The sequence below is a fragment of the Photinus pyralis genome, unplaced genomic scaffold (assembly GCF_008802855.1).
Source record: "Photinus pyralis isolate 1611_PpyrPB1 unplaced genomic scaffold, Ppyr1.3 Ppyr1.4_LG3a, whole genome shotgun sequence".
Lineage (NCBI taxonomy): Eukaryota > Metazoa > Arthropoda > Insecta > Coleoptera > Lampyridae > Photinus > Photinus pyralis.
In genome coordinates this window covers 18691023-18718887 of record NW_022170509.1, presented here as the reverse complement: position 1 = coordinate 18718887, position 27865 = coordinate 18691023, and the positions used below count along the sequence as shown (strand labels likewise).

At 35.1% G+C, this 27865-nt stretch overlaps 1 protein-coding gene across 10 annotated transcripts; it reads right to left on the bottom strand.

Moving 5' to 3' along the window:
* Positions 1-785: 785 nt before the first annotated feature.
* On the bottom strand, positions 786-27519 carry LOC116165409 (endophilin-A-like). Of its 10 annotated transcripts, none has more exons than XM_031479835.1 (12): positions 27289-27519; positions 16396-16448; positions 12732-12800; positions 12333-12683; positions 10325-10391; positions 8779-8835; positions 8425-8525; positions 8267-8370; positions 7233-7324; positions 6574-6651; positions 6312-6427; positions 786-3448 (listed from the first exon to the last, which is right to left on the bottom strand). In XM_031479835.1, exons 2-12 carry the CDS (start codon positions 16438-16440, stop codon positions 3329-3331), a joined length of 1200 nt encoding a protein of 399 aa, XP_031335695.1. In that variant the 5' UTR covers positions 16441-16448; positions 27289-27519; the 3' UTR covers positions 786-3328. The 10 variants fall into 10 exon arrangements, with proteins under 10 accessions (XP_031335695.1, XP_031335688.1, XP_031335694.1 ...); XM_031479828.1 differs by having other exon boundaries at positions 6574-6663; positions 7107-7324; positions 27289-27518; XM_031479834.1 differs by having other exon boundaries at positions 6574-6663; positions 27289-27518.
* Positions 27520-27865: the final 346 nt, after the last annotated feature.

Here is a 27865-nt window from a genome sequence, read left to right as displayed (position 1 = left end):
ACAATGAAAGGAACAGGCACTGTAATCTACTTTAAAGAACTGAACTTCCACATCACCCAACAACTGTGCAAACTTCCTACTGTATTCCAATCAGAATTGGTAGGACATAACGTTTAGTGCAAGAAGTTCTTAAAAACTATCAGAATCTCCAGTGACGGCAGGGCTGCTGTGCCCACTTTAAAATGGCATCTAGGCTGGTTTCCGAATGTCACCCTGAATTGGAGGAAGTAGCAAGCAGCAACACCCTTGAGCTCGTAGCGGTCAAAGGGCGTGCTGAAACGAAAGAAAGGTCATGAGAGAACCGACGAGTTAGCCCAACTGGCCTCAAAACACGTGGAAGTGTAACAGATGTTAAAATTAATTTTTGCACTCCATCCTACCTCTGATTAATCTCCATGCTTCTTAACTACATTTGGGGGTGGTTCTTGTTATATGTAATTATATGTAAATGTGCTCCGACTAGCTGTCGGTGAGTAATCCTCTTCTGGTCACTTAAGCAAAAGGGCAAAGAAATAAATAGTCTTTATTAAACTACGCATTTTTACTATACAATTTTCTGTATTTGGAGGCACACTTTTTTATGGTTTCATGCTCCTTCCAGATATCACTGTCCTCTAACTGCCAAAGTCCTTTAGGTGCCATCTTGCTCTCTACTTGAGATCATCAGTCTTTTTCAGCTTTAAACATGAAATTCTGATCAAATTTCGTCTTTAAATTCGAATTTGAGTTTAAGGTCCAAGTGTGACATGTCCATGTGTGACTTAATGTCGAAATTAAAAATCTCATGAATTGCGACATATTTTTATTAATGTACAATACATAACACTTGAACTGTATACATAACTGTTAACAATAGATTATTTTCATTTGGTAGAATCTACCACCTAAGAAAAATACAATAGCAATTGACTACAATTCGAAACACGTATTTTTCTTTCTTCTGAATGCACAAGGTATGGCAACTTGGAAAATAAAATAGGCATTATATTACATATTTTGTATGTGGTTACTGTACATGTATGATAGTTACAGATGGTAACTAATTTTCAATTAAACGATGCGAAATAAGCCAAATAGGTGAGTACAAAATGTGTTATATAAATCTGCCACATAAATCCATGTTTAAAATATAAAGTTATTCACTATTAATACGGCAAAGCAACATCACACTTACAATTTTTTATGTTAAGAGATCATTTATGATAATAGCCAAAGAACAGTGGAAATATTTCCATTACAACAGGCTTACTTATGAGATAAAAATACGTTTAAAACATAGATTTCCTTTGATAGGCATGATATAACAGCACAGTAGTCTTAACTGGATTACATAGGTATGAATTTACATCTAATGTATTGTCATAAACCAGATGTTAAGAAGTATTTATACTTTAGCCTGCCCAACATTTTTACTTCTTAATAGAGGTAACATACACGACAGATTTTTTTTTAGGTTTCATCTGGCGTTTTATTTCCATCAATATATAAGAAATACATCTATACGAGTTCTACGGGTATAATGGCAACGAGAAACAATTACAAAGTGGAGACACGGTCAAATCTCCACGTTAAATATATTTAACCACTTGCCGCATTAAATGTTCGACGTAAAATAAATGAATGACCAACCCCATTATACTAAAATAGTTAAAGTGCAAGTAATTTTTTCCACTACTCTCTAATAAAGCACTGAGACGAAAAAGAATATCACAGTCGTATAACGGTTATGACATCTTCCTACAATCGCAACTTAGACCTCACTGGTTTATCAATTTCCCGCAAAACCTAATTTTAACCTTAATTTAAAATAACAACAACGGACTATATAAACTCTCAACATTCAGCATGCCCAATAGGACTTTACATCTTAACGAATTTTTATAAAAAACGATTTTAATTTTCACTAAGAACTAAAATGCCGTTTAAGTAATTGAAGTAAGAAATTCTACTTAGTACTGCAAAATTGGTAGTTGAATGCGCTTTTATTTGACAACCACACTAAAAAGTATTGAAAGACTTGTTCATAAAAGCATTCTCGCACATTCTTGTACAAGGTTGGTGAGTTATACAACGCATTTGTGGTAGATCAATAATAATGTTTCATTACAGGTACATACTCAGAATACAGGCAAGTTGGATAATTAACTTGCATAATAAGGCAAGTGGTTAAGCACTAAACACGTATAAATATAAAAAACAATATTTTGTAACATAATCTTTGCAACGTTACTTGAAATCTAGGTATAATAAGAAAATTAACATGTAATAATTGAGTATTCATATTACGATCGTGGTCACAATTAAACGAATTAAGATCGTTTACAAAATTTAAAGTGGCTACTAACGCCAAATTATACAATAGGAATCTGTCTCATTGTAAACATAGTAAAAATCACATTTGCTTCATATTATTATAATTTTCATATTCTTATAAATTATTTTTTACTTACAACTAATTATTTGATGTAAAGAATATATACATCCTAACATAAAAACTCAGAATGGTAGCATCGCGACAATTCAATTAGACGGGATATGTATTTCGGAGGTGAAGTCTGCGGCTTCTCGAATAGGTATCTGGTATAGTTTAATTATCGACGTCTGCTACCATTTTGTGTTCTACCTTATCAGTTTCACAGCATATGAGCAAATGCTAACAATAATATGCTCATATCGATTACTGTCTTTGAAACTTTGCATGTATCTAACTTATTATTAGGTGAATTACGAACAAAATTCACTCACTTAGCCGACTAGATGTGGGTACAAGAGCAATTAACATGGTGACTTCAAAAATGAATTATTGTAAATATTGCAAATCCACCTAATAACTGAAGAAGTTTTTTTAAGATGTTGCATCAGCATAACATGAGACAGTTGTAAATTTTTATGTGGGAACTGACAAAAGAATTACAACAAAAAATTTGTTACTATCGACCTAACAGATACATGCATCACAGTAGCATGCGTCTTATGCAACGTTCATTATCACAAGTATTGGCCAACATTCTACGTCAGCTTCAAATACTACTGATATAATTAAATTACTGACTTAAGATATTAAAATAGAGTAAGCAATTAAAAATCAATTTGGATAAATATATTAAAACAGTTCTTGTACTTCATTAATTGATAATTATATGTATATTGGCAATGTGTACCACATAGTACGAGTATAAGAAATATTATTTATCAAAATTAATATTGCTAATAGACGAACCAAACAATATCAAATATAAATTCGGTGGTTTTAAAAAAGGCCTTTAGTACTTTTATCAAACAAACAAACAAATTAAAAAATACTTGGCAGTTGCTCTTAACCGGTAACTCATGGTAGCGGTACATCTACTTTAACGTAAGTCACAGGGAAGTATCCCGTACGTCCGTTAAAGCTTCCTTCAAACCAATTCTCGTCGATCTTATTTATAAGTGTTATTACATCATTTTCCTAAAACAGAGCGAGGTGTACTTTAAACAAATGAAAATTAAAAAATCCAATAGACATGGTAAAGACAGTTACAATAACTGACGGATTATAAAAATCCATAGCTGTTTTGTCAAGTTCGCTGACTCGGGACCAAACAAGTGTAAATTTGAATTTTATAAATCAGTGCTATTTATTAAGAAGTAGACAAAATCTCTTCTGAAGAGCGCCGAATGTTATGCAACCAAAATAACTTCTTAAAACAAAGATTTGGCTGAATATTGTTGCTTTGTATAGCGCCGGTTTAAGAAGTTTAAGAAATTTATTTATTTTAAGAAGTTTTTTGGATGCATAAAATTAGGTCGCTTCAGAAGAGATTTTGTCTTTTAAAAGTAGACAGTGGGAAAAACGATACACTTAAATCCCTATGTCTACTTCTTAATAAATATCACTGTAGAATAAAGGAACCATAAATTTTTATAATTTAGTGCGTTAATGTTTTTAATTATTCAAGTATTTCTCTACAGCATTCATGTGATATACAGTGTGTAAAGCGCTTGATTCTTCATATTTTTTGCTTCCTTTGAAAGTACCAATAACGTTTCGATAATCTAAAATTTATTTATAGAAATCCGGAAAAATAATAAAATTAATTTTTTTTATTGAAAGTTATCATTCTACATTATAATCAAGATAGCGTATTGCTATCAAACCACAAACAATCGAAACGTTATTGGTACTTTCAAAGCAAGCAAAAAATATCATGAAGAATAAATTTTGTTCATAAATCAATATTTAAAAAAAATTCCCTCTTGTATACCCCATCGCTTTACACACTGTACATACAGTGAATTTTTTTTAAATGCGAACATAGGAGTTTGCATGCAATGTAATTTCCCTATGTTCAATTAAAAAAAAAACACATCAATCTATTGAGTAGTTCAAATGAGTAGTAGATACAATTGACAGCTGTCACATTTTTAAAAATACCGCCATCCAATTTAATTAAGAAATCCAAATCGGTTAGGTTATTGCTTAGAATGTCAAGGAGGACACTTCGAACATTTATTGTAATTGTTTTCGGTATTTATTTTCTTCATTTTGTGTACTGAATAGATCAAATTAGTAGAATACCAAGTGCACATGACCTACAAATAATTGAAGGTTGGTTCACAATGAGTTGTGGTGTCAGTGCGTGGCCTGTGAGGTCAAGTTATCGTAAGTTTATGAAAAATGTATCCTAAGTTGCTATGGCCTCACATGGCTTCTTTAAAAAAATCTTACCGAGTGCTCTTCATCATAAAGACTATGAATTGCTGTTCATAGTCACACAAATTGCGCGTTTTGGGAATGTGAACCACGCACATCTCATAGATTGATGTGGTTTTTTTTTAAATCGAACATAGGGAGATTACATTGCATGCAAACTCCTATGTTCGCATTTAAAAAAAACTCACTGTATATTATATTTCGGTGTCCAGTCTAAAGATGTAATTACTCTACCAGGCGCGTCCCTAGGTGGCAGAGTCAGAGATGTCGACATATTGTGTTCAATGTATGTCAACCTTGTCAATATCAATATACCATGCATAAACCTGGTGGGGCTCAGTATGGTGAGGGGGGTGGGGGGGTCTTGACTTTACCATCCGGAGAGAACTTTAGCAAATAACATAGATCCTAAGGATAAAGGGGCCGGACCAAGGGGATGCGTGGCTGAATAAAGGATTCCCCAACCTCAGAACACAGGGTGCCACTCCGTTGTATTATAACCCCCCCCCTTACACGTAGACATTTCTTTCCTCCATACTCATGGGACTCATATAGATCAGGAAAAACACAACAAACTACTTCTGGAGCACCCTGTACTAGAGAGCTTAAAAACTCTCGGGGGAAGTGCACAGGAAATTAAAACGGTTGAGGCTTTAGGCAACCTAGACTCCCATCTGCTGAAGTGGGGCAACCTGGGACCTCTAAGCAACCATGCAACGCACCTCCGAGGCTGCACTGAAGACTGGGATCGTAAAGGATATTAGAATCTTCAGTGAAGGCTTTTGTCCATGAAAACCTGGATCCTTGACGCTCTGTCCAATGGGGAGGTTTAGCCCAAATTCGCGGAGTATCACCACTGAGGGTTGATCACCTGCGCAAATGACGTATCGATATGAGGTGGGAGCTAGTAACACCAGCTCCATGGGAGGGGGTGAAACTTCGACCTAACCAAAGTTAGATGGCCGATGAAGACTTTCCATCATTATACATCCCCAGGGATGGATAGAATTTTTCCTGCGCTACTACAATAAGGCCAGGACCTGCTAGCCTCCGCACTACGTACGTTACTAAGGGTAAGAGATGCATACCTAACGTCGTATTCATCCCGAAACCTGGGAGAGACAGATACGCCCCAAGCCAAATTGTTTAGACCCATCAGTCGAACGTCGTTTCTCCTCTAGGGGTAGCTAGATTTTAGTGGAAACATGGTGGGAAGAAGAGGGTTTGCCTGTTAATCCAACAAAAACAAACCTTCGCATGCAGAAAAGGGCCCACAAAGCTAAAGGACACTTCAATATATGGCACCAAGCTACAGATAGTGGGAGAAGGTAAATTCAATACTGCCGCCTTTGGTTGGAACATTCTGTATGAAAATTAGTATTGTTAAAAGGCGATTTAGAGAGACTAATTACACCAGTCCTGCTTTGCAGGAGGTATATCTAATCTTATGTGTAAACAAAACGGACAAACACACTGTATATATCAATTGTTTCCTTCAACAAACAGCTATGGATGGTTATAATCCCTTATTTCCTATATTAATTTCTTGCGCCCATGTAATATTTAAATTCAAATAAAATAGAAATCAGGATACTACAAAATGAAAGACAAACATTACCTTAAAGCCAAGTTCTCCTGGATTTTCTGGATCAAAGTCGTACAACGCGGTACAACATGGAGTCCGTGATATAGGCGTTCGTGCAGGTGATTTCATGGGGGACGGCAATGGTGAGGCTAAAAAATGAAATTGTTACCAAAAGCTATAAAATCAAATAGATAACGGATACAGGTGCGCCTATCTACGCATACAAGCCAACGTTCACAAGGCATACACAAAGAGCTACAATAAGAACGTAAGCACATGAGAAAAAGAGAGTTACCATTCGCGGAGTGTTGCCCAGGACGTAAATCTAGTTGCACCTGAGGCTTATGTTGCGGTGAAGACACCTGGGAAGAGCCTAACAAGACATCTGCATCAGAACAACAACCAAAGCAATTCAGAAACCCTTCACCACGTTTGGCACATGCAAACATTTTACACAAAATTTACAAACATACTTTACACCTCGGAAAACTATTTCATCAGTCATAACTCTCTGTCACGGCCAGACTAAATTTAAAATAGACTGGCACACTTCCAAATGATTCACCTCGTGTGAAAATTATTACATCAAAGCTAAACTCATCTACACAAATAACAATGTAATTTGAGATAGTCACGTAGAATATTGGCGATTGTTACGTGCATACAGGTTAAGAGTTAGAAAGGATGTGGATTACCAAGGAAATGGGTAAAAAATAAATGAACCTTAACCAATAGAATGCTACTTACCCCCCAATCCCATTATACAATTAATAAATAATTAACAATAAATAAATCGAATGGGTAAAATAAAAAAAATAAATAAAATACCTGTTACGGAACTCCAAGGGTCAAAAGGGTCAGGTCTGGTATATTGAGGAATTTGTTTGGGTAAAGGTCTCGGACGTTGCTTTAGATTATTATGTGTGATTGATAGAGAATTGTGATGATTTGTACCATTTACTCCATCCGATACACCTTCTATATTCAAATCACCCAACGTTTTCGGAACGAACTCCATTTTCGGACGATTTGCCGCCTCGTCCTTCCTAAAAATAACAGAAAAATATGTAAATATTTGTCCAGTACTGTCTACTAGTGATGCGCAAGACATTCGGCAAGGTCTGTGTCCGTATCCGTCATTTTTTGAAGGATCTTAAATAGATCTTTTTCATTTTCCAGTTCTATTTGCTCTCTTTGCTAGGAAGCATAAAATTGCATAAACGTTTTTGACCTTTTTGCGTACAGAAGATTGGTTTTACATATACAGCACACAGATCTGTCTGAAATGCACTTTGACCTTGTTTTGATCCACAAAGCAAAGCCCCCAAAATAATGGATGTGAAGTTATTTTGATAGTTACAGGAACCATGGCACTTAGTTATTCAATACTTGTACTTGGTCCAGACTTTGATATGAATTATAGGAAGAAGGGTAATGGTAATACTATCATTGTGTAAAACTGTAAATTATTACACATGTGAACCTACACTGTAGTATCTCGATTTAATGGACAACCCTAATTATGTGCAAATTCCTTGCGTTCATCGTTTTTTTATTTGATTTGATTGCTCATTTAGCAAGTTTAGTTCGAAATAATGTTTTGTTAAAGTTATCTCACTTAAATCCGGTCATTGGGATAAGAAAACACAGATGTTTAATTTCGAAGACGCAAAATCAAGTAGAAGAGCGCCGAAAACTGAATGAAGGAAGAATTTAAATAGCAGACGAAGACGTGGTGGCGGTGCCGTTAATCGTTTTTTGGTTTGGTTACTCTAACCAATTTATAACATAGTCTGTAGTATAATATTTACACCTGTGACACTATTTTCTAAGATAGTAAAATGACATGTTGCCTACCTATCTTCTGTACGATTTATTTAATGCAACCAGTCATACTTATGTGTATAAGATACCCTAAAAAGTCTACTAAAATATGTAACTTGGGGCATTTCTTAAATTAATATTAAATATATGAATATAATACTTACTTGACTAATAAAGTTTCTGTTAGGCTTCTAAGTACCTCAGTACACTGACTGTGGTAATCTAATAAACCTTCAGCAAACGTTGCTAACTGTGAAATTTGTTCTACCTGCGAATAATAAGTTTTAACAACGAGCAACCCGGCACTCTGACGGATACTTACATCATTTTCTAATAAATTAAACATTCCCATTTGAGCTAAGTGGAGAGATTCTGCGAATTTATCTTCGGACATTTTGATTTCTTCATCTGTAATATGTGAACCTGTTTCATAAGTTCTATATCAGTAAACTAAAAACAAAATCTAAAAACCACGGAAAAACAAAAACTAATCATTTGAAACGAAAGAAATGTGACATAACTGTATTTTACATGGTAATGGTAAACACACTAGCAATAAAACGTCTTCAGGCACTACTCATTTGTTGGTCAAGAACAGCTTTAGGAATACTTTACTATGAATGATTGGAAGCAAAACTACAAAAAGGAATTCTGAGAAAATGGTGTAATCACATACCAGAAGACCGCCTTTGTGTTCTAATTGGACTAGAATAGGGACTTGGAGTCTTAGAAGCTATAAAATGTTTACATTTACAATAATGTTTTACATCCTGAAATCGTGTAAAGAGTAGGTGTAGATCTGACAATTAACTATGTTATCTTTTACATGATTTCATTGCTCATACATCTTTGCCGATATTAGTTATGGTAAATTGAATAGTACTGGTGCCTTTAAAATTAATAGATGTGCAACAAACGGCCAATTCTTTAGTGAATCTGTCAGCAGTTGACAATTAAACGCGTAAGATAAAACTGTGTTTGTGGTTGTTTGTTAAATATGTAAACAAAAATTGAGTGGTAGAGAAAACAAACATCTTTTTTCAAATAAACCGAGGCTCCAAAATGCTTCATCTGAGATCTACCCAATCTCCCAAAATATGACGTTTCCAAGGAGGTAAATACAAGACATGTGGTGCACATGGTTTTCCAAAATATTCTTTAGATACTTTACATATCCCATTTGCCCTATTACAACAACTTTGGAGTTGTAGGCGAATATATTGACTTTCGACTTAATAAGACACGGTACAGTTGCCGGTGCAACGCCTCTTTGGCTCTGGGTTTGTCTCCTCATTGCAACTTCCAAAAAGGTTTTAATACTAGCTGTCCCACCTCACTCTATTACGGAATCTTTTATATCTAACCTCTAGCGCAATCTCACTTCACGCAGGGGTAAGTACCTTTCTCCCTACTCCAAAGATAATACTACACTAGATAGACACAGTAAATGGAAGTGTTAAATGATGGAAAAAAAATCCAAAACGAACAATACGTGAATAACTAAATATTTTTTTAAATATCAAGCAAGTCACACCTGGCTGCCAGCCTGTGTTTGAAAAAGGCATTTGTTAATTAGCTACTAAAACAATCAAATATTTTTAATCAAAGCACAGTAGAAAATAATAATAATATTTTAAAAAAAACCATGTGACATTATTAACCGCCCCTAAAGGTAAGGGGTTTATAAAGAAATCTACAATGTGTAAAAAAAAGACTTTTTGTGACAGGGCTATGAGAACCTTTTTGTAGCCATTAACGTCTTCTTTTCCAAATCCGTCCAAAATCTGGTGGCGAGGGTTAGCTAAGAAAATTAGGTTTCTAGTTGGCGCCTGTTCATCATGTTAAATTAGCATTCTTGAAAACTATCTAATGTAAGAGCAAACTTTATACGTATAGTAACTCCAATACTGATTTTGGAAAATTTGATAACAAATTCCAAAAAAATCAGAATTTTTTTTACAATTCCGCTTAGAAAAATACATTTGCAAAGGGTATACTTAAAAGTCTTCTAAGTATATGCTGAGAAACAAGAATCATCTCCCAAACGATACATTTTGGACACTCAAGTTTATTTTTTTTTAATATTAAGCACCTTTGTTCATTCTTTAAACGTTCATTGTGACACCATTAAAGAAACTGAGGGTTTGCTGGTGAGTGTTTGTGTTTGTTTTGGATCGAAACTTAACAAAAGAACTGTATAATGTCACCAAGTGGCTACATACCTTTTGCTTGTCTTCTTCTTTTGCAATCAAAATCTAGCCTACGCCCTTGCAGTTTTTTCCGATGGTGCTAAAATGAATTGTTAGTAACAATCTCATTCCTAATTACAAAACAAGTTGACTTAGTGAATAGCAAAGGCAATGTGAATGAATTCACCGAGAAGCAAACAACTTCCAAAAAAGTGTACACCATATTTAAAATATTTGATATTTAACGGTATTTGTAAGTAATTAACGTGTATTTGTAGGACTTAAAATATTTGAAAAGTAATCAAGCATTTAATAAGTAATCAGAACATTTTCAATAGAATCAAAATATTTAATAAATAATCATAGATAATTAAAATACTCGAAAGTAGTAATTTAAGTAATTGAGATGTACTTGAATATATTTGAAGTAATTAAGAAGTATTTGGAGATACTCTATATATTTGATAAACGTCACTTTTTGAATCATTCCTTTTCGCTATCCACTTCTCGTTTCACTGGAAAGGATGCCAACTTTCAATTCAAGTGGAGGACTATTATACCATATTGTACTATAATTGGTTAGGCATATCCATTGTGAACGAGTTCAAAGTATCACTTTGAACTGTCACACTCAGTGGGCCCTTTGGAAAATGCTAATAGCATTAGTATCTTCCTACTAAAAAAATCCTAAGTAGGTATATAGTTTATCGAGTATTGTATGGTGGTTTCTACGCATGAAAATTAATAAGAAAAAGTGATTTCCTGAGAAATTTTGGTGCAGTCGATTTTTGGTAAAAAAGGAAGGTTATACACTGCCTTTTTTTGAGCCCCGAAAAAAAAATTGTCTCAGATCGACCCGGAAAAAAAATTTCTTATAGAATGGGGCCTGTAGAATCCATAATTTCAGACAGTTCCAAGATTGGGCTACTAGTTCAAAAGTTACAGCCCTTTAAATTTTTTTTCGAAATTGGTTTCTAGTCTATAACTTTTGATTGAGAAGTATGATCGAAAAAGTACGAATTGTTTTGGATTCTGTTGGTGGAACCCCCAAAGCAGAATGAGAGGCAGAATGATTTAAAGGTTTCAACAATAATGTCCTCAAACTTTCTCCAAGTAGGTACGCCAGAATGGTGCCTCGCAAAATCAGTTCTGAGTTTTTTAAAAATCACTTTCTTGAAACAAAGTGAACAAACTACAGGCTCTCTGGATTTTGCCAAATTTGTTATTGTCAATGCAGAGAAAAAGCATTACGAACTGCAGTCACTGATCGGCCGGGCGGGGATGTATATTTTTAAACGGTAAAATTGACCCTTCCCCACTTTTTTCAATTTTTTTGGAAAAGCAAAGTTGTACCGCATTTTTCCGAAGGGAAAACGCGTTTGCTATTTATGAATGGGCGGCACAGGCTGACGGGCGTCGAGGTGTGACCTTGGGAGCATAATTTTTTTACATCCAATTGTTTAATCTTTCTGTAGCAATCCTTTTGTTTTTTGCGACGCTATCGCACTTTCGCTCGTTGTTCTGCTTGGGGGGGATAGTGGAAGTAAAAGAAACACATTTCAGCTGAGATTAAGGGAAAGGATTTTACCAGAGCCTACTACTGATTTTACCCATACCTTATGTATTAACATTTTTGACCTTGTTCACTAAGCATTTCAGTACGCAAGCCAACATGACGTGTCAACAACTTGACCTTACCATTATCAAACATGTAATCAAAATACTAAACAAGTAATGAAAGTATTTGAAATTGTAATTGAAAGATTGAAAAAGGAATTAAAATATTGAAAAGATAATTAAAATATTCACAATGTAATCAAAGTACTGGAAATGTATTTGAAGGTAATGAAAAGACTCAAAACATACTCAAAACGTAATTAAAGTATTGAAAAGGTAATCAAGTAATTAAAAATTCCACGTGTACACCATATTTAAGGAGTTATTTGCCCCTCGGAATTCACCAAGTCAACCAGAACTTATTTCATGTAAAACTTGCAATTAAAACAGTCTGGTCTTATAGTTAATGTAGTAATATTCTAACCATAACTTCTTTAAGGTCCTTCGTTTGTAAATGGTGTAAAGGTTCCAAGAAATTTTGTTTGATATTATCGTCCAGCGAATATTTGACGTCCGCCATTTGTTTCAGAGATTCACCCATTTCCACAAGAGCTTGTCCAAACATACTGTCGTCTCCTAATTTTCGACCATATAAAAGCATACAGTCTCCTAGAACACCTTCTGGTTGAGGATACGTGTTCGATTTAGCTTGACCACTAAGTTTGCTTATTCCCTTAACTGCTGCCATTTTAGCTCTCGCCGTCGGATTTGGTTGTAAAAATTCTTTAGTTTTGGTTTGTAACTCTTCCACTAATTCATATGTTACATCGGTTTTCTACAAATCGAAACGGTTCAAAAGTTGTTCGCGATGAAAATTACTCACCCTTTCCATGTCCATAAAGTCCAAATCCAGTTTTGTGCCTTCCGCACCTCCCATTTTTTCAGTGACATACTGAAAATAAATCGCCAAATCAGTTAATTTTGCAAATACAATATTTCAAAGATATCGGGAATTGTAAAAAGGAAACCGGACATATTTAATGACAGTAGTAATGATAACAGATACCACATTATCAAAATGAACAATGTAACGATCTTGTACCAACACACAATTTATCATCGAGTTCATTGTCGGATAGGAAAATCCTAATTTTACTATTCTCAGTAGTCGAAATCCGTTTGTAGTGATAAGGACATGCGAAAATTAGAGCAATTTTTTTTACAACAAGTAGGTACATATGTCACAAAAGTTTGGGCGGCAAATAAACTAAATGTCCAAAAAACGATTTTTGATTAATAGTCAAAATCGCCATCAACTTAAATTTGTTTCCACCAATAAATATTATGTGCCACACTTTTGTCAACGTCATGTATATACGGACTACGAAGGAGCTTATTTTGTGACGAGAAGGTCACATAAACAGAGGTCCGCAAACGCTTCGTTACAGGGTGTTAAAATTCCAAGATTTTCTAAGTTTTATATCTCCTCGAGTTTTTGAGATATTTCGTTCAAATTTAATATAGAAATATAAGTTACGTTAAAGGGCTTACATCATTGATCATAGAAATGGTAGTAAGAATCTACATGGTTTTTTCAAGGGTCATGTTCCTTTTTCTACTCCTTAACTTTTTTTTGGTGCACCACTAGTAGACTATGAAACAAGAATTTGGAAACTTTTTGGTTTCTTGTAAAATTGTAAAGTGTTTGCGGACCTATTTTTATATGAACTTTTAGTCATAAAATATGCCAAAGAATTATCCCCTTACGTAGTTACACCACATTTAGGAACACTCTGTATAATAAATGATTGTATGGAATCACTCAAGACTGCGACTAAATTCCTAAAACTCAATTAAGATGAGTGAGATACATCGGTAAGGTTTTAGACGTTGTCAATACCATGCACTGTTATAATTATATAATTAGTCAATTAACAACGAAAACCTTCAAAGACGATGCTGAAAATATAATGCATCTAAAACAACTTATAGGTATCGACTAGCGCGTTATAAAAGATCAATACCAAGGCAACCGTTCATGTGAAGCAGAACAATATGTATTTCCTTTTACAAGCATTTTGAATGAGCATAAAACCAAAATAAACACGTTTACACAACGAATCAAAAGCACCAAAAGACTTATTTTTGTATTTATGGAAACACGAACTTCATACACGGTAGCAAGTAAATGTTCAAAGCGAATCCCAGTAATAAGGATTTACTACAGTATATAAGCTATCATCTTTCTCGCGCCTGAAAGATATAAGTACATGTTCTAAATGCGTAGACCGACAGACTATTATGTATACTTGCATAAATAATCTATCTTTTGGAAATTCGAAAGTGGCTATACAGATCTATGAATATCTTTTGCAAAAATAAAAGAAAATCTTTAAAAAATCTACCAAAGAAGGTATATGTTGTTGTGCACACAATGTCATGTAGACGTTATTTCGGTCTACTGACGGGACACCCTGTGCATGAGAACATTTCAGTTTGTTTATTACGTGTAAATCTGGAGGATTATCTAGGAATTGTTTGTAGTTGCGTGTTGTTTAATTGGATTTGTGTGAAATTACGTGTTAAAATGTAGGGACATCTGGTCGTTTGCGATAAGAAATTTTGTTATCGGACGAAATTTAATTAACGCACGTGTTCTTATCGCTGTTAGAATTTGCGGAAGTTGATCGACGCCACCGAGTCTCTCGAAATGAGAAGTTTTAAGACAGTATTAGGATTTTCCCGAATGTGTACCAGGAGAGATTATAAGTTTCAATTTTAATTTGTTTTAAGCTAACTGAACAGCTGTTTTATTTTTTTTTATTTTTTTTTTTATTTATTTACGTTCCTGTTTGGGTGCAAAGCACTTACAGTTGTCAAAACAAAAAAGGTTTACAGGTAAAAGTGTATATAACATGACAAGTCAAAAATAAAACAAACAAACAAACAATAATAGGTACATTAACACTAAAGCACACTACCAACTTACATCTGACCTGTTTGTAAGTTTCACATGATCCACAAATTCATATTATTATGGGTATGATCGCACGCCATTGCACACAGAAATGTATAGGTTCCTCTTGGTGCAAGGAAAAAGCATAATACAAGCGCAATTTATAAGAGAAAGATCATCAAAGTTCCAGATAACTGTCGTGCTCTGTTGTACAGGTTTATTTGTTTGACCTTGGTGTGGTCAGTAAAGCGCAATTCAGATGAACTACACAGCGTATTCCGTAATAAATTGAAAACGAGGTCAATGGTTCTGAAATTTGCGTTTTTTCTTTAACTTTTGTCTCGGTGACCGTAACGGATAATAGAAGAACGGATCGGAATCCCTAGGTATTCGAGTTTTCCAAACAAAATTGTAAATACAGAACATCTAAAAACTCCAAAATTATTTATTTATATATTATTGTTATCTATTGGAAATTAGTTTTATCTTTAGTACTCTAATTAAAGGTCTCAACGAAAGGAACTGTTTTCTGCCAAGTACCGCCCTTCTCTCTAACCGCCTATCAAAATGGAGAGGGAGAGACTGGATTTATTCTTCATGGTACTCTAATGAAAGGTCCCGAAGGGAATTGACTTAAAGAGCGTGCTAAATCTCGGGAAATCTGCCCTAGTTGTTTTGTTGAAGATGCAGGTCGTCGGTTTCGAAATAAAGTGTGCAGAAGAAGTTAAGCGATCTTAATAAAAGATTTAAGTTAGCGTCAAGGGAAACGATCTGTCCGTATTCAGAAAAAGTTAGTTCGAGCGTTGATAACCAAAGCACAAGTACAAGTTAAAAGTTCTTCATCTTCATCTTATTTATCAAAATTCAGTTTAATAAAGAAAATGTGAAGTTCCCTGAAGCTGTCATCGAGAGTTTTTAAAAAGTGCCGCTGAATATCGGAAACCCTTTTACGACCAGATTAATTGGATTATTAAAGAGAAAACTGTAGGTAATTTAAGATTCTTTTATCGCCCGTCTGCGTGCGGGGTATTATGTGCAAACAAGCTTTGTAAGGTTTTCTTTCTTGCAGGGATTTTGATCATTTCAGTCGGTATAAATAAAAGTTAAACACTTATTGTAATGACTGAAATGTAAAAGGTAATCGAAACAAAAATTAGTTACTCCCCCTTGTTACACGCAATGTTAATTATTGGAAGATAGCTCTCTTTGCGAATGTTATCTCTTGAAACTGAGCGGGAATTTCAACATGCAGGTATTTTATTATTAGAACAACGTTTCATTAGCGCTATAATTCCACGAAAATGTTTAATAAAGCTTTACATTTTCAGTAATGTGGGCGTACTATACGGGTGCTTTACCTTTGTACAGCACGAGTAATGAAAAAAAAGCCCCTGCACTGTGTCCGACTAAAATTTGATTAAATTCTAAGCACGCGAGCTGTATAATTAATTGAAAGTGCAAAAACCAATTTGGTGTATTAATGAAATTTCCATAGTTACATATAATGCAATAATAAACGGGTCTCGGTGTAGCTAAACTAATAAACTGTCTTATGACCAAAATAACAGAAAAAGTAGGTATATACACTTACCTGATTACATTTGTTTATTTGCTTTTTCAGTCCTGCAAATGCCATATTTATGTCTGAAACAATAATAGAATGTTAACAAAGCGAGAACATCTCTTTACACATGGAATAAATAATAGTAGCGGAATTGTTATTATGTAAGCAGTAATAGTCTAGATCTTGAAAGCAATTGGTATAACAAACCATAATCACTACTAATGCAATTGCCCCTTGTATTACAGGCAGGTGTTTGTCTTTGCTTTGCAAGAGCTCAATGACTCCAACTTTTCTCTTATTTTCTGTGCAAGGATCCAGGGCCGGATCTAGCATGGGGCCATGTGGGCCCGGACCCATAGCGGCAAAAACCAAATTTGGGAAATAATTGTACAGTATTATCGTGGAAAAATAACATAACTTCTTAAAAAAATGAAGTTGGGCACCAACTTAAAAGTAATCACGAAATATGGAGTTAACATTAAATTAAATATAAATTATATGAACTTTACATTAAGATTGTGGAAAATTTAGGGCTTCTCCCGCAATTGTTTGTTGAAAACGCTTAATTAAGGTGATCTGTAGCCATTTTTATCAATTTCATGATCGTACCTGGGGGGGGGGGGCTCAATAACACACAAGGACAAGAGAGGGACAGTAAATAAAAATAGTTATTTGTTTGTAATTCGAATTACAGATATTATACTTTGTTTCAATAACACTATAAATCTCATAATTAATATAAAACATGTTAATTAAATTAATTAAATCTCTGAGCAAATTAGGAGGAAGAAAAATGTATTAAGACTTTTTGTAAAGAGTAAAAAATATTGCATATTTCTGGTTGAGGTAAAAGTGCATTTAATTGGTTGGGGGAGGGGGCGGTGATTTCGAGGGGCGCAATATACAGGGTGGTGACTTGCGTAACGCATCATAGGGATTTCAGTGTAAAATTCGATTATTGGCTCTCCAAATTATTTTAGAAAATTTTTTTCACCAATCAACCGTATTAGTTTTCAATTTTTGCATAATAAAGACGGAAAATTGGAAAAATAAAACCCCCATCTTTTTCAATAAACTGTGATGCCATGGAATTCCCAACCCTTAAAGTTTGGTCGAAATCGGTTCATAATTACGAAAGCTAGAGTGTTTCTTGGAAGTGATATAACCTATAAATATACTGGTACCATTACAATAGGTGGATCTAAATCTACCTAGAAGAAGAAAATGGCTTAGAGATTATACCTACGTTGTTTTTTTTTATCAGTCATCATGCAAAGTACTTAAAAATTATGAACTTTGGTATCATAACAAGATTTCGCATTTGGTTTCTCATCAGATGGCAATTTCTAATTATTAACGAGCTCCTAGCGAGTTCATGCTTTCTGTCCGTTCGTCCGTCTGTGGACAAGATAACTCCCGAACGATTTCGAATTTTCCAATTCTGTTTCAGTATTTTGTTTAACATGACCCAAGGCAGAACTGATTAAATGTTCAGTGACCCAGGAGCTGGTTTGCTATATTTGTTATGAGCTTATTTCTATTTATTAAAATGAAAGTGCATAGAAACAAAATAAATATTATTTTTTCCCATTTTGGAGAAAATAAAATATTTACCCCCTTACATAAGAAAAATGTTGAGAAAACCCTGAAAAACGAGGTGTAAGTGTATTTTAACAATGCTCATTAATCTAACCGGCCATGACCGCTATATATTCTTCTAGCTGTTAAAACAATTGAAGGTATATATTTCCCTGTTTTAGCACATATCGTCTGTATTTAAAATGACATAATTATCTGAAAAAAATAGTATTAATTAGCAGCAACTGATAAATGTTTAAAATTGTTAAATGTCGTTCTTTAAAATCCACATCCAATTGCTCAATCTTGCAGCAATCATTTTGTTTCTGCGACAATGTCGCACTGTCGCTCGTTGTTCTGATTTGGGGAACAGGCCTTCCTTATTTTTTGTCCTACATTGCCAATTCACGAACTCCGATAAAGAATCCAGCTGCAACATTTCATCATAATCGGTCCATGCATGGTCCATCGCGTTCTCTTACTGCTGGACATGAAGCCATCGAGCGAGCGAGCGACGGAAGATTGGGAGACAGCATAACAGTCTCGTTTAAAACTCGTCGTGCATTAGAATTTAATAGCTCAAACCTCGGATGGACGGAATTTTCCCCTACATACGGTATATACATACAGGGTGACAATTTGAAAACTTACCACCCCCCATATCTTAGTAAATAAACGAGATATTAAAAAAAATCAAAATCCGTTTCGGTAATTCGAAGGAGGAATCACAATGACATAGTTGGCGACGCACCCCCTTCAACCCCCTGCGCCCCAGCCACCCCAACTTTTAAATCTTAATAGTGACCCCCCATGTGTGATATGTCGTTGGAAAGCTCTGAAAAAATGCTTTCCAACCATACCGGATTTTGATTTTTTTAAATATCTTGTTTATTTACTAAGATGTGGGGGGTGGTAAGTTTTCAAATTGTCACCCTGTATATGACTTCCCCAATCGAGTACAATAAAAATTGATTTACTTCGATGATCCTGGAGGGGCCTGCGAATCGCCCACGTTCATAAACTTTCCATTTACCCCAATGATATCGACATGTTTCCACAACTACGTTGGAAACTGGCAATTGCTTCTGTTCTACATCTACGTCGCAAGCAATAACAAACAATTGCACTTGTGAAATCAATACGAATTTTTTTCCCAGTTTCAATACGTGGCGCAATCTCTAATAGACCTAGGTAAAATAAAAGCAACCGAGAGGCTTGTCTAGTTTGACTACCATGGATTATTTTTTCCTAAAGTTTTAAAGTGAAAAACGATTTTGTTTGTGATGCACCTTGGGAACTTCAAAAGACTGTGAAAAACGTACAATTGCTTCTCTCTGCATAAGTGCTTTAGTCGACTAGAACGCAACAATCGATGTTTCTAAATCTGGGACACTCGAGAGCTTTTACACGTCGCGTATTGTACCTACGCTGTAAAAATTTGAATATCAAAATCTTAAGGTGCGCATCCACCGACGCTCGCGATCACTTGATACCATGTTCGAAAGATCGCGAGCGCCGGTGGATACGCATCTTAAAGGCAACATAATTCGCTTATCGTTTGCAAAATTCTCCCACAACACAAACATATCCCATTAGGCAAAAATCAAATGTGCGCATGCGCAGATTGAGCGATGCCACTTTCGTACTTATGGACATATTTTTTTGAGATGTTAAAAAACCAAGCGTATAGTACAACCAACGTATAATGAAAATCGGCTATGCATTAAAGTTACTCGCCTTAGGCTAGGCGCACACTTGAGATTTTCTTTCGCATTAGATTAAATTTAATGACTCTCGTACACCAAATCAATCGATGAGCAGTTTTCTAAAGAAAACTGTGCAGAAGCATCAATTTTGATGGCCTAAGATACAGTCCCGCCCGAAAGACAACGGGGGCCACATATTGAGATATGCGTTTGGAAATTTTCCCAGCGAAATTGATGCATGTATAAATAACGATTTTGGCATCATTCGCGAACACTACACATAGTCCGATATCTTTCAGAGTAAACGATGTTGGAAAAATCAATAATACGAATTTAATGCCGAAAGTTTCTTTGTCGCGATCTCGAGCAATTGATAAAAGGCGTCTAACTATATAGATAGTGGAATTCTTTACTACTACTACTTGGCTAGATATCTAAATTTAGACTGTAAATAAAAACATCGATTAAATTGCATTGCAAGTGTTGTTAACCTGTAATGGGAAAAACGTAAACGTAAAATAAGTGCTCGCGTGACTAGGAGTATCGACTTCGAAAATAATAATTTGGCCGTCTAAACTCGGTGCGGTTGATTACACGTTCGAGTTGCTGTTAAATTATATATACCAATAAGAATTGGATTATGGTATTCATGCGATGTGAAAACATAGTCCAAAGTTTGGGGGGAACTCGAGTAATTGTTAGTGTTTTTAAATCACTCAAAATTCCCCTCCCCTCAGTTTGTACGCAATTACTTAAAAATTTACAGGGTGTAACAGTTACGGGGACTCTATCTCCAAATGTCCTAAAATGTTCGTTTCTTTTGTAATTATTTTCACAGTAACCTTAAAAGATACATAGATGAAAACGGCTTAACGTCATCGTTTTTAGCGCATTTCCACAAAAATAAAAAAAAATGCGCTATTGTGGCCACTTTGTCCGTCCGTCCGCTCGTTTTGCGACGCTACTAGTTCTTTATCTTAAGAGCTATTGTTCTATTTTTTTCGCTATTTGGTTCGTTATGGTGTCGAGTCTTGTACCAAGGAAGGAATTTTTTCTGTACCGCTTACAAAAAAAGTTATTGTAAAAAAAACAAAAAACTGTTTTTTACATGTTCCATAATTTTACACTTTTGCCGTTTATTAACGATCCTAGAGATCGTTTATAATTTTGCATTGCTATCTGTCGCCTGCTGGTTGGTCTGTCCGTCTATTCCTTTGTCTGTCTGTCCCTCTATCTGTCTGTGTGAACGATAATTTTGTTTAGAAATGTCCGATCGCTTTTAGATCTCCGTTAGTTATGAACTGAATTGCATGAAATTCAATATGGGCATAGCCGAGGGCATAGCTTTAGCCATATAATACGCAATGCCAAAAGTTGAATCGAATCCATTCAAAATTCACAGTGCCCTTTTCGCATCTCGACCATTTATAAACAGAATTGCAAACTTTTTTACTTATAAAAGTATTTGACCAACTTTTTTATTTATGGAAGAATTTAAACGAAATTTGATACATAGGCACTTGGGCTAAAGGAAAATCCAACGCCAGTTTAAAAATTTTATTTTGCGCATGCGCAGTGCCACCTTTTTTTATCTATGGAAGCATTTAAGTGAAATTTGATACTTAGGCGCTTGGAACAAAGGAAAATCTAACATTAGTTTTAAAATTTAGGTTTGCGCATGCGCAGTTCCAACTTTCTTATTTAGAAGGGCATTGAAATGAAATTCTTCTCATAAACTGAAATTGAAGTAGCACGTCAACAATGGATTGCCCATGTGCAACGCTATCTTTCATATTTGTGGCCGGATTTTATGATTTTAACAGAAGTTGCATCTTACAAATGGGAAATGAATGCAAGTGGAAATGCGCTTTATGTAAATCGTTTACGATTACTTTTTAACTTGTTGATTTTAGAAACAAATTTGGTATCTAAAGGTTCTTTCTACATGCAAATAATACGAAACTCAAAATATCTTTAGGGCATTTTCGAGGGCATTTTCCAACTCCAACTGATGGGGAAGGCGGTATTATGACCACTTTCTCCGTCCGTCTACTCCTACAGTTTTCAAGAGATTTAGTTTATCAATGTATTCGGTAGATATAGTTCTGGCATCTGAGCCAAGAAAAATCTTGACGATTAATTTGCGCATGCGCAATGGCATTCTTATTTATAGACATACTTTTTTGACATTTTAACCAAAGTTTCTTCTAGTAAAGGCAAACATATCGCATATTTTAAACATTTATTTATTTATTTATTTATTTATTTATTTATTTAACCAGAAACCATACAGAATAAAAATTCCAATTACATGGTACTGGGGCTCTGAACAAATATTAGGACTAGGATCTAATTTTATTTATTATTGAATTTAGGGGATCGTGAAAAAAGTCGATATCATTACCTAACTGAGGATAACTTATTTAAAGCGATCAAGATCTTAATAAGTGGGGAAGTTGTGTTGTTAACTACAAAAATAGTATTATTTTGCCTTAGCTTAACAAATGGTACCTTAAGCTTAATTTCTTGAAGTAATTCGGAAGAGTATAACAAGTTGTGTAAAATTTTGAAGACAAACATTGTGGAGGCAATGTACCGTCGGGTTTCTAACCTCGTTATATCTAAGCCGAAAGTACTATTTAAGTAATTAAGCTGGGTACCGTAAGATATCAAATGTGGATAATTTTGGGTTGACCTAAAAAACATTACTCGGATGAACTTTTTCTGCACTTTTTCGATCATGTCTGAGTATTTGAGAGTTTGAGGAGACCAGATACTAGCAGCATACTCAAGCTTGGATCTAATAAACGCATTATATAAGGTTAGCATTGTCTGTATATTCGTGAAATTGAGTCTATTTCTGATAACGAAACCAAGAAGTTTGTAACACTCATTTGTTAGGTATTCAATGTGTAAGTTGAAGTTAAGGTTGGTATTGAAAAACACGCCCAGGTCCTTAACGGAGGTGACCTTTCCATTCATCTTATAGTCAAAAAGTAAGGGATTTTTCGATCTAGTAAAAGTAAGGACTTTACACTTATTGATATTTAGTTTTAGTTTATTTTTGATACACCACTTAATTACTGAGTTAATGTCCTCTTGAATATTTAAACAGTCACTTGCGGATTGGACTTTATTAAAAAGTTTTAGGTCGTCCGCAAATAGTAGTGCTTTCGAGTTTTTTATCACTCGGGGTAAATCATTTATGTATAAGAGAAACAGAAAAGGACCAAGAAGTGTTCCCTGGGGAACGCCTGATGAGGGATAAAATTCGGCTGAATTCACACCATTGTATTTCACTCTTGTTTTACGGAGAGATAAATATGATTTTAAGAATTTGACGGTCGGATTACTTACGCAATTTAAAACAAGTTTACGGAGCAAGACTTGATGGGATACTGTATCAAATGCCTTCGCAAAATCTGTATAAACACAGTCAACCTGGGCTCTCTCATCCAAGGCTCCTGCTGAGAAATGCGTAAACTGCATTAAATTTGTAATCGTTGATCTGTTCCGCGTGAAACCGTGCTGCTGATCTGCAATTATACTGCTGAGATGGGAATAAAGTCTAGTATAGATCACTCTTTCGAAAATTTTCGCTATTGCTGGTATAATTGCAATTGGGCGATAATTCTCAACTAATTTTCGGCTTCCACTTTTGTGAATTGGTGTTATTCTGGTGCATTTCCAAGCTTCAGGGAATGTACATGTTTGCAAAGCTAAATTAAAAAAACATTAGGTGTGAGCATGCGCAGACTGCACAATGCAATTAGCTACCAAGAGTAAAAACAATGAACTAAATATTTTGAAACCTGTAGGAGTAGTTAAGGCCTCGGACGGACGGAGAAAGTGACCATAATAGCGCTTTCCAAAGTTAAAAAACTAAAACATTTTTTTCGGCAAAGCGATTATTTTGATTTCGTTCAAATTTTGGCAATGCCCATTAGGCATAAAGGATGAAAAAATGTCAAAAACTTTTTTTAATATATGAGTTTTTAGTGCCGTGATGTCACACAATTGTAAGACTGTAAACAATAAATGAATTATTAGTAATAAAAAATCGCAAAAATGCGATGATTTATTGGAGTTTAACTGCACCTGCATAAGCGAGACGAATTTGGGGTGTAGCCGAGGGTGTAGCGATCGTTTCTTTTGTGAACTGCGAGTTCCGTAATCTTACATTTCAATGTTACTTAATTATGTCCTATTTATCTCGAGAGTCCTTTATTGCGGGGATATAAAAAATAATTTATTTAAAATCTTCTTCACATGGAGAGGCCCATTAAATGCAGACCTTTTATTGAATATTGTTATTCTACATCGGAAAATAATAAACTTTCGTGGGGAACGTTTTTCTCTCCACTTGCCAAGAAGCCTTCTAAAAGCGCGTTTTTTTAGTTTGAGCTAGGAAGCTGCTGTCAAGAATTTGGCACTTTTTTTAAAATTTAAATCACAATACAGCGATCTTAAAATTGTATGAAAATAATCTCCATAAAAACAGCACTGGAGACTTTCCTTAGGAAAACGGTTTTTATTGCTAACGTAATGAAAAAAGTAAATAGTCCTAAGTTTTTCTTTAGATTAGATAAAGATGTTTGAAGTAAGTACTACAACAACAAAATCGCAAAAATCCAGACATTCGGAAGCGATTTCCGCGAAATCAAAGAAATCCATCGGAAATTGCAACTGAGTTCCGCCGAAAAATGCCTTGATGCGGTTTGCTGAATTCTGGAAATACGTGTCCGTTTTTGCTAGTGGTTAACCCCTAGGGGTACCGTGTGTCATTAATAACAAATGAGGTTTATACATCTTTTGACATTTTGATGAAGCACTAATGAAGTACAGCCGCTCGTTCTAAACCGACAAGAAATCAAATTAGATATCTTTGAGCTTATGATCCTCGAGATGGAAATGTACGGGCGGAATGTACTTTTATGTTTGTGACATACATAACTTATAGACAATGAAAATCCCTCAGAAATACGCGGGTACTAATGATTATTGTCTTCTTTATTATCAGACAATACGAACATGTACCAGTAGAGTAAATTAGAGCATCCCTTAGTGTTTATTTTAATTTGAAACGTGAGCGTTTTGTTATCCCGTTCAAAAATAGTCTTAATCTGTACTGCTATCGTGTGCATCCTGTAACGATTTTACAGCTAAATCCTGCAGTTGGCATAACTGAGAAATAAATAACAGGGAATAAAATCATAATGACAATCTTATATAACGAGACTGGCCACTAGTTTTAATTAAAAATCACGTTAGGAAGTTTTCCTCGGATTCATCTGCAATTGATTAAATCCAACGTCTTCTCCAGTAGTTAAACAAATTTAATTGCCGTTTATTAACCACAGCTGAAGCTGTTATTAATGATATGGACATCTTTTATTACCAGAACTGGTCACATAAGATCATCACCAATTATAATACAGAGAGCAAAAGTTTCTTAAGTTGATGGAAATTTGTTTAACACCCAGCTGGAGAGACAGCACCCCTGACCCAATTTTTACCACCTTGACACACTTCCTACCCTTATTTACGTGACCAGTAATTGCTGCCTCGGAATAATCCGAACATCTGCCAAAATACGGAAGAGCAAAATCGTGCTAAGAAATTGGTTGCGAAATTGTAAAGACGATCGTGTCAATTAGTAATCAAAATAGTAATTTCCTACCTTTGATTAGGGTTGCAGCGGGATTCTGCCTTCAGGAGAAGCGCGACACTACTCGCACAGGAAGAGCAATAATAGGAAAACTAACAAGTTTACAAGACAGGAGATTTAATACAACATTGCTTATCGACTATGAGAGCGAATTACAAGGGCGCAACTTCGGCGCGCACTTATCGATACCTAGTGGCGTTATCAACCACCCACCGACGCATTAGGGGTATAAAACGCTGGTGGGAAATCCGCGGAAGATTCAATTTGAACTTACTTCTAGTTCTAGTGCATCGCGCAAACATGTTTACTTCAACAAGTATTACTGTTTCAACTTGGATTGTTACGAAACAATTTCGAGTTTCAAAAAAGCGTTTTTTCCCGCTTTTCCAATTCATTCCAGAATTAAAAAAATTGGAAATTGTAATATTTTTCTCCAAAAAAATAATTAGAGGAGAGAACGACCATTATACATGATTTAGCATTATAAATCCTATGCTACGTCGCCACCCGGTATCCTATAGGGTAGCTTGTAGCACTTTGTGAATTATTTTTATTTGACATACATTTACATTTTATAACGCCATCTTATTATGCATAGATCCCACATGTGATTTTTTTCATTCCTCCTGAATATTTGAATACATACTGTTATGTGATGGGTCTTGTATTATCTCGTATTATCTAATGAGACAGGTTTTGTCTTAGCCAAAGGCGGCGTCTGAGCTCAAACCATGACCACAAACCCCGAACATACTCTGTACAAGGTGTTACATATAAGTAAAAAAAGATTGGGTGGTGGAAAATGTTATTGATCAAGATTTGAAGAGTATTGGAAAATTCTCTGGGAGATCTAAGAATGGATTCCTGCGGAAATTCCGTACAAAGCTGCCGAAGGTCTAATAGAATGGTCTTCTAAGAGCCTCAAAAGTATCAATCTGCGAAGAGTATCTAAACAAAAACTTCTAGAACCTCTGATCTATAAAGGATGTTTCAAGAATAAATAAACAACACATATTTTGTTAATCCATCATAAATTCTTGAAGAAATATGCTGAATCTATTCCATTCTGGTATCTTCAAAATACATAGATGCCTATGGACAAAAAATACACCTGGCCACAAAGAATGCAACAAGGAATACTGCGTTTTGATGTTTTCCCGACGAAATTGAACATAAACAAGATTTTGACAGACGTTAGTCGTGGCCTTAAAATGCATTGCAATAGTGTATTTGGACGTTTTCGCAGCGAAATTAGTAGGTACGTACGCGATCGCCAAAAAGGCCTACCAAAATAATGCGTTTCAACTGTTTGCCAACAAGTTGTTCCAAAAAAATTGACCGCCGAAATGGAGTGATACCATGAAATACCGGCGAATAAATCGGAATTCGGAAAGCTCGGTTGGTCACACTTGTGGAATTGTGTACTTTAATAACGCACTAGTTCCAAAACTTCTCAAAATCCGTAAATTATTCACCATTTACTTTGGCCCATAAACATAATTTACAGAAGGCCGCCGTATGCGGTTGGGCAATTGACAAATTTAAATATGACAAAATTGCGACATTAGGTAATTTAAATTTTTCATAGATTGTTGGGATGAGGTTATTTAAAAATCCAAGATTCGCCGCTCTATTCGCGTATGTACGACTGCCCAACTATTTAGATTTAATTCAAAGCAATGACAGTTCAATAATTCCGTTTTGTAACACTGTGTACATATCAGTTACGCCACTGAGATTGCACTAAGAAAAATTACAGTGCCGTTAAAGAATTAGGAGTTAAATGAATTAAAGGTTTATTTTTAAACTTGAATAATATAGACACCTGTTTTTTACGCACATATTCCAAACGCATTTTCGAAAAACGCATTGCAAATCTCAGAAATGAGGTGAAACAGATGTCTCCTTGGGGGGGGAGGCGTAAAAATTTTGTTACATGTCCAAATATTTGAAAAATATTCAACTTACCGCAATAATTTACTACACGATATAATTCCTTCTCGCGAAATTCACTTTCACTAAATTCACTTTATTTTAAATTTTAAATGTAATTTAGAATATATCAATCCTAAATAGCTGTAGAATGTTTTGAGTTAACATTACTATGTTGTTATCTCTGTCTGTCTCACACATGTGCACCAAATAGGAATTGTTTTATTTTTGTTATTAGAAAATTAGTGTTGGTTGCTTTCACCTTGCCCAGAGAACGCCACTAAACGTAAATAGTATGTGGCTCGAGAACCGCTATCACAGACGAAATGCAACTGGACTGTGCCACTATAAACGTTACATATACAGAGTTCAGTTGCATTCTTCTCCGCTAATTGAACTGAACTGTTTCCAATTTGATTTAACTTAATTCGGACACACGTCACACTGTATACATTTGGAAGTGCAAAGGGGCGCATACAATGCGCCATCCATTTCAAAAACGAAATCCATCATGTAGTTCCGTCACTAAAGTTGTTAATTACACGTACTCCTCGTCTATAAGCATTCTTCTAAGCGCAGCAGCATACCCAAAAAAACACTGAGTAAAGCAGTT